This window comes from Sitophilus oryzae, unplaced genomic scaffold, assembly GCF_002938485.1.
Source record: "Sitophilus oryzae breed Bouriz unplaced genomic scaffold, Soryzae_2.0 scaffold_863_pilon_pilon, whole genome shotgun sequence".
Classification (NCBI taxonomy): domain Eukaryota; kingdom Metazoa; phylum Arthropoda; class Insecta; order Coleoptera; family Curculionidae; genus Sitophilus; species Sitophilus oryzae.
In genome coordinates, this window is record NW_022147487.1 from 2,161,375 (window position 1) to 2,169,876 (window position 8,502).

General features: G+C 29.1%; 1 protein-coding gene across 1 annotated transcript in view; it reads left to right on the plus strand.

The window, feature by feature from the left end:
* Nucleotides 1-5,511, plus strand: part of LOC115890355 — a 42,295-nt gene extending 36,784 nt beyond the window's left edge. Inside the window, exon 2 of the mRNA XM_030910556.1 lies at nucleotides 2,243-5,511. Coding sequence (XP_030766416.1) covers nucleotides 2,243-2,355 — 113 coding nt within the window. The 3' untranslated portion in view covers nucleotides 2,356-5,511. The remainder of the gene's footprint in view (nucleotides 1-2,242) is intronic.
* Nucleotides 5,512-8,502: the final 2,991 nt, after the last annotated feature.

Below are 8,502 nucleotides of genomic sequence, written 5' to 3' on the forward strand. Positions count from 1 at the left end.
ATTTCGAAGAAGCGAACGTGCGCGAGTCCGACTCGCATTTGACCAGATAACGTATCTTGCTCACAAAACGAAAATATATTTTTAAAACATGACATCAATGGTCAAAAAGGAAGTCAAAATTTTGAACGCAGGCATCTCCGAAACTATTAAATAATCAAAAAAGATGAAGCACCATTTCGACTTACATTTACTAGGCCGGATAACAAATTTACAGGGTGTCATTTACTTAAAATAACAAAATTAAGGTTAGTTTACTTACGACCTAACTTCAAATAGATTCTCTAAATTTATATTTAAGCGATAACCGACTTTATTACGAGATTTATTAAATGGTTAACTACAAAAATTTTCCATGGTTTCGCCCAGTTGTAACAATCTCGGCTATTATTGTGCCTACAACAATTCGCCGTTACTTTTATTATACAGGGTGAGTCTTAAATAGGTGCAAATATTTTCAGGGCTGGTAGATCTCGATAAAAGAGACATATTTTTTTCTTTACCATTTTTCAATTGAAGTTCAAGTAATGAATTATTTAAGTTTGATTATTTAAAAATTCAGTCTTTTTAATTTTGATATTCACCTAAAATAACTTGGTTGTAGGTTGTAGAACTTGTGAGTTGTGTAGTTTATTTGAACGTAAAGTAATTACTATGGTAATATCATATCCATGTCTAACTCAAAAATTAGCGGTGAACATTTTTATTTAAAAAGTTTTGTACATATACATGCTTACATTGCTACAATCTCTATTTAATCATGCGATTTAACTATTTTATTATCTAAATTTGAAGTAGACGTGTTCCTAGGGTCAAGAGGTAAGTACCCTATAGGAAAACTAAATATTTAGACTCACTAGTATAAGTTATTTGAATAACCGGTTAACAGCAGTGTATGGTTAATTTTGTTAAGTTACTATTCGGCGGAAAGATAATTCCGGTTAACCTATAACAAAAATAGGCAACGTTAAAGGCATTCGCATTTATGAACTTCGTTTTTTGACGTATAGAGGGTACAATAATAATTTTTACCAATAACCCCCATTCTAATATCTATTGTTGCGGACACTATGCACTAAGACCTAACCTATGCTATATGGCACAGTTTCGCATGACCTTAACCAGATCGGATTAAAGTCTATACCCGTAATGATTCATTCGAAGATTTTGAGAAGAATTTGAGTTGTGAGAATGGAGTGAGCCACAAAGCCTTGAACATTCGAAACCTTCTCTATATCACCTAACGATCTATGGCCTATTCTAGTAAACTTTAACTCGTAGGTATAAAATCCGGCGTGCTGTGGCCTATAAATTCAGTTGAAATAGACGAGTGCAGTTGACGCGCCATAATTCAAAACCAATTCTTAGATATAAATCGTTTGTAAATAGTTCTAGCTATCGTCTTTTATCGTTATTGTTTTTGTTAATTAGTGTTAAATAAATAGTGTTTAAATAAATTGTGACTTTCTATCCACACGGAACCGACGAAAACGCAACACTATGTTGCCGGTATAAGAATAAATATCAAAATCAGAATTAAAAATGCTTTGTCCAAAACAATTTCTTTTAATGACAACCCTCATTAGCAACATAATTATTATTTTTCTGCATTTTTGAATTGCTCTTAAAATTCTGAATATTTTCCATGTAAGTGCTATACCCAAATCCAAGCTTTTTGAGTTATGTTTTTATAATTAAAAAGTAAAAAAAAATACTAAACATTATCTTTAAGAAGAATACATAAAATCTTACAAGTCATCGGAAAATGCGTCGTTAAAGCGTTAGGACTTTAATTTGCTATGACGTTGAAACATCGCATTAAGGCAAATTCGAATCCAAGTCAATTCGACTTTCTTTAATCGTTTTTTTTTAATTTTTACATATTTTACATATTTATTATTCGCATTCGGCAAATTACGCCCCAAATAATTCGAAATACATCCCCGGTAAATCCTCGGTACATCCCCTACATCCTCTAGTACATCCTCGGTACATCCCCTACATCCTCGGTACATCCCCTACATCCTCTAGTACATCCTCGGTACATCCACTACATCCTCGGTACATCCCCTGGAAATCCTCTCATGTGTACACCATAAATCCCCTAAGTGTTCACCCCTCGGTTATTTGTTCTTATTTTTGTTTTCTTTATATTTTCCGTATTTTTTTCAATTCTTATGTTTTTTATTGTTTTTTTAGTATTTTTAGGTTCTTTGCTCTAATTTTTGTTTTCTTTTTGTTACAGATTACATGAAAGCAATAAAAAGACCAGCACCCTCTGCAGACATCTCAAAAAAGCAACCCTCATCAGAGTGGAACATACCCCACAAAATACCCCGTCTGGACCTTGCAAGTTAAAACTTGATTTTGGAGACATCGCATTCAAGTCAAAAGCAACAAATATATCCGTAAAATATTTCTAAAACTATCCAAATTTTATCTAAAACGATCTTAAGTCTGTAAGTGCCTTATATTACATAACAAGAGATATAAATATGATTGATTGATTATATTTTTTAGTAATTACATATATTTTTATGTACCTAGTAAAATTATGAAATATTTTACTAGCGAATTTGTTGCTTTTGATCATCTATTTTTACCTACTTCCACTTGGATACAAATTATATATGATCTCCTAAAAAAATATTTTATTATTATTTTTTAAAGTAGAGTACAATTTAAGTTTTTTTTTGTTCAAAGAAATCTAATATAAACGAAATAGACCCGAACCATAGAGCGTATCAATAATTATAATTTTAAATGGCGTTCGGGTCTATAAACTTAACCTTAGGTTACTATATCTACTGTACTATAATTTTTTGTTGGTCTTTTGGACTTTTAAGTATATTTATTTTTCATGTGATCTCCTAATGATGATGAAGATGACGAAGAGAAATCTTTGTTGATGTTTATTTTTTTTGTGTCTTTTGCTTAGCGAGTTACCCTCATTAACTACCCCTTTTTCTGTATAACTCATTTTTTTGGAGGCTTTTTGAGAGAAAAAATGGTAAATTTTACCTTTTAAAATATTCTCTATTTGTTGTAAACTTTTGGACTACACTGTATACAGTAATATCATATTTAAGGTCGTGATTTTTGAGACTATTCTAAGAAAAAACTTGAATATAAGTTTTTTTGGAAAATAATGCATATTTTAAGCGAAGTCAGTGGCGTAACATTGTTTATACAGGACATACATTCAAATGAAGATTTTTCTGTTAGAAGAATGTCCAAGAATCACACCTTTAAATATTAACATGTCACGCATGCTAAGGAACACTCTGTATAATAAAAAAAAATTATTTCAATTTTAACATTGCTACTTGTGTTAAAAATTTAAGAAACAAAAATTTATTTTTTCCTTGGTTTTGGTAGCACTATATACAGGGTGTTTTAAAGTCGACTCTCACAATTTGAGGCCTTGGAAACGCTAATATATACTGAGTGGCTCAAATAGGGGACTATGATGAACTTATCTTTGTCATTTCTGCAAAATATCAAAAATTGAAGCACCCGGTATGTTCCTTTTTTTTTCAAAAAGTCTTCTACAAATTCTTGCGATTTTGTGTTAGTTAAATTTTAGTTAATAAATACCTATTTTCAGTTAGTATTATTAGCTAAAATCCTGAACAACGCAGAGTCATCAAAATATCTCATCACAATACAGTACCTTACAGATTTGTACATATATTAAGTTTTAACCAACCCTGTACAATGAACTTTGTATATTTTCAACACACAGTATTCTAGTTTTTTAGTAAATTTTATATATCCTGGTAGAAATTTTATCGATGATCATATGTAGTTTTTTTTCAGCGTTTTGTACATATATAAACCAAAAATATGTATGTATACAGGGTTCAGTCAAAAAGTTTTTTTTCTTTTTTGAAATTGATTAGTATAGAATGATGTGCAATGACGGTATGAGTGTATGTGTATATATAATATATAGGGAAAAACCAAAATACCTAACCAAGAGTTTTTAAAAAAAGATATTTTGATGATGGTCGTGTAAATTAGTTTTATGTTCGTTTTTTTTTCTAAAGATAATATAAAGATACATAAAATGGTGGAAGATTCGAAGTTAATATTATATAAATATTATTATTTTTAAAAAACTTCAAATTAATATTAATAATAATTATAGATATCATCTACCTTTTTACCTGACATTGTTCTTTTTATTTTAAAAACTTTATTTTGTAGCCCAAAGAAATTAAGTACAAATTATAAATTTTTTGCAGAATCCTTTTTATATACGGGGTGGTACGCAAATGATGGAGCTTTCTATAGGTGGGTTCAAATAATCAGTGAGATAAAATAAAAAATAAGCAATATTTTATTATTTTTAAATTTTTATAGATTAAAAAAAACATGTTTCAGTAATTTTTAGGATACTAAACTCATTGTAAGTGGTTATAGAAGTTTTTTTTTGTATTTTTATTACAAATTTAATGTTATTATTTTTTTTTTGATGTTTGAACCCACTTTGTTGGATTTTTAAGCTATCCAAGGTTAGGAGAGCCCATTTTTTTGACCGCCCTGTATTTTTGGCAGCTTTTTGCGCCATTTTGTCTGAATTTTGGATCGGTGAATTGAATTTTTGAATATTCGTGGGGCTAATATAGTATCGTAGGGATTAAAGCCATTGCTAATGGAAACAGGAGACATTTTTTGTATTTTTTTTTCATTTTTATATAAAAAACCTTAATTAACTAATTTTTTACTGATAATGCAGTATATTAAGTATACTCTCCTGTTTTCTATTAGTTTTCTATTAATTATAAATTCGTAAATAGAGGAAAAAATATGGAAGTTTGGTACGTAGGCAGACATATTGAGCGTAACATTGTTGCAGATCTCACTATTCTGCACAATACCGTATGATCCGAGAGAGAAAAAAACGATGTCATAGTAACCTTTGAAATTTTTATAAGGCTACTATGACACCGTTTTTTTTCCTCTCGATCGTATGGTTAATTTTTTCAGATCGATGCTCGTGGCGATTTTGAGACCGTTTTGTAATAATATAAAAATACAATAAAAACAAATATATATATTTAACGTAACATCTGTGATGGTTTACGATTAATGATCTCAAAATAAGAAAGAAATAATATATATTTTGTGGGATAGGTTTTTGTTGGTTTCGATTCTTTTTGAAACACCCTGTATACTTTAAACGTTATTAACAATTATTTATTGTTACAAAAATAAAATTACACAGTTTGACCATTATAAATTTTGAAAGAATATTTTGGTTAAATTGTATAGTAATATTCTTTATAATTAATTTTTGTATACAGGGTGTGACGGAAAAGATGTGGTTACAAGTTATTGTGAGGGTGGTTTGTGCCAATAAAAAGTTATTCCGTTTTTTTTAAATAAAACAGAAAATAAATAAGAATTAATATTTAGATTTAATTAAAATTAAATGTAAATTTGTTGTAAAAATAATATTATATAGTATATGTGAAGCTAATTAATACAGCCTCATTTTGTTATTGTAAATGAATCGTTGTTTTATTTTGCCTTTTGAATATCCCTAATTCCATTCCTTATATTCACTACAATTTTTTGGGAAAAAATAAGATAAAAGTAAAGTTACGTCTAAACAGTGAAGAGTAGTTCTGATCTCAGACAAATAATACAATATGATTGAAAAAAAATGGCGTCAGCGATGGCTATGAAATGAGGATCGCTGTAATTTTTTATGTAAAGTGATAAGGGATCGTCATTTCAGAGCCAACTGGAGGCCGTTTTTTTATCATACTGTATAAATAGACATACCTTACTGAACAACATTAAGGTATCCAAGATATGCAAACCAGATGTAAACATGAAAATGCTACGTTGTCACTTATTATGTTTCTCATTAAATTGAAGATTTTTCCCACTGTTAATTAAACCCAGATTCTATCTAATGATATACCGGGTGCGTCTCAAAAGTAACTCACCCCTATAACTTTTTTATTTTTTCAGTTAAAAAACTAGATTTGGTATGTTAGTATATGACGTAAATTAGGATTGATTGACTTATTCAATTGTTTTCGGTCACTTCCTGTTTCACCGGAAATGACTACTTTCGATTTCGATTTTTAAATGACACCCTCGATATTTTTTTACTTTATTCGATAGTAAATAACACTCCGAATTGAATGACATATCATATGTCAACTTCTGACATTTTTGCATATGGTTTATTTGAAGTTATAACTTGCGGTTCGTAACAAAAATTTGACTCGAAATAATAAGTGTGTGGTGTCAAATTATTCGTAAAAAAATGCTTATTCTAAATATGCTAATGACCCATCCCCGTTCCATTTGAAAAAATTGAGATATGATTAAAAATACGATTTGAGCATTTTCTAACTGGCCAGAACAAGACACTAAAAACAGACGATCAAATCAATTTTTCCAAGGTTCTTGATGAAGATTTAGTGATATCAACATAGCCATGGCCCTCTAGATTAAATTTTTAAATAAAATACGATCTTTTATTAAGCGAGAATGTCAAAAGTTGATATATGTTATGTCATTCTATTCAGAATGTCATTTTCTATCGAATAAAGTAAAAAAATACCGAGGGTGCCATTTAAAAATCAAAAGTTGTAGTAATTTCCGGTGAAACAGGAAGTAACCAGAAACGATTGAATATGTCAATCAATCCTAATTTATGTCATATACTAACATTCTAAATCTCGTTTTTTTATCTTAAAAAATAAAAAAGTTATAGGGGGTAAGCCACTTTTGAGACGCACCCGGTATAATGTTTATTTCTTTCTGCATCCATAATTCATAACAACATAATTCTGAATTGAAAACAACACTGTCTTTCGTTTCTCAAGTACACCTGAACTCTCCGTATCATAGCCGGGTAGTTTTTTTATTTTAATGAAGCTATAATTAAATTAAAAATATATCGTATTTAAACTTTTTTATATTTTATTAAGATTTAGGACAGGTTTTTTAAATAAAATTTAGAAAAAACGTCTTAGAGTCCAAAAAGGATAAAAATAATAAAATACACGTTATAGAAGAAATTTTATAATCGAAATTACGTAATTTTTGAAATTAATAATAAATTATTAATTTTAGTCAAACATTTACAACCCCTATTATTAATCAAAACAGGATCTATTCCACAGATATAATAGAATCGGCGAAAGGGAGAGAAAAATAAATATGATTGTTGTAATTTTTTTTCTGGTTAAGTGATGTCTTATGTAAATTAGAGAAAACATAAATCTGTTCCATTAAAGGAAGGAAGGTGATAGGAAGTGGATAAAATGAAAACTACATTTATTTAACTCGGTACTGTCTTTACTATACCGGGTGCGTCCCAAAAGTGGCTCATCCCCATAATTTTTTTAAATTTTCAAATAAAAAAACAAGATTTAGTATGTTAGTACATGACATAAATTAGGATTGATTGACGCATTTAATTGTTTTTGGTCACTTCCTGTTTCACCGGAAATGACTATAACTTTTAATTTTTAAACGGCACCCTTGGTATATTTCTACTTTATTCGATAGAAAATAGCACTCTGAATAGAATGACACATCATATGTCAACTTTTGACATTCTCGCATATGGTTTAATTGTAATTGTAACACGCGGTTCATAACGACAATTTAACTCGAAATACCAAGTGTGTGGTATCAATATATTCATAAAAAAATGCTTTTTCCAAATATGCTAATGAGTCACCTTTGTTCCATTTGAAAAAATTGACATATGTATGATTAAAAAATACGATTTGTACATCTTTTAACCGGCCTAGACAAGACACGAAACCCATTAGACGATCAAAACTATTTTTCCAAGGCTCCTTGATTAAACCTTAGTGTTTTTAACAACACCATGGCACCCTGGATTGAAATTTAAAATACGATTTGTTTTTAAGCGACAATGTCAAAAGTTGACATATGATATGCCATTCTATTCAGAGTATCATTTTTTATCGAATAAAGTAGCAATATACCGAAGGTGCCTTTAAAAATCAAAAGATGTAATCATTTCCGTGAAACAGGAAGATACCAAAAACAATTGAATACGTCAATAAATCCTAATTTATGTCATATACCTACTAACATACAAATCTGTTTTTTTTATCTGAAAAAATAAAAAAGTTATAGGGGCGAGCCACTTTTGAGACGACCCGGTATATTAAAAAATATTGCTTCATAATGTAATATCATTTTAAAATTCTTGTATGTTATTTTAGATTCTCAAGATAATTTTAGAATAAACCGGAATATATTTTTAATAAAAGCATTATTAATTATTAACAGGGTTATAATTATGATTTTGTTACAATGTAAGTAAGTAAATAATGTAATGTAAGAGAAAAAATTCAGATTTTACATTTTACTAAAATATTATCTAAATAAGCGCCTTTCTACAACAACGCCACTTACTCCTAATGGGTATATTGAGAGTTGCCTACCGGTCGAAAGTTGTTTCAAGACTTAAATGGATTATTTAAGTCAAATTTCTTG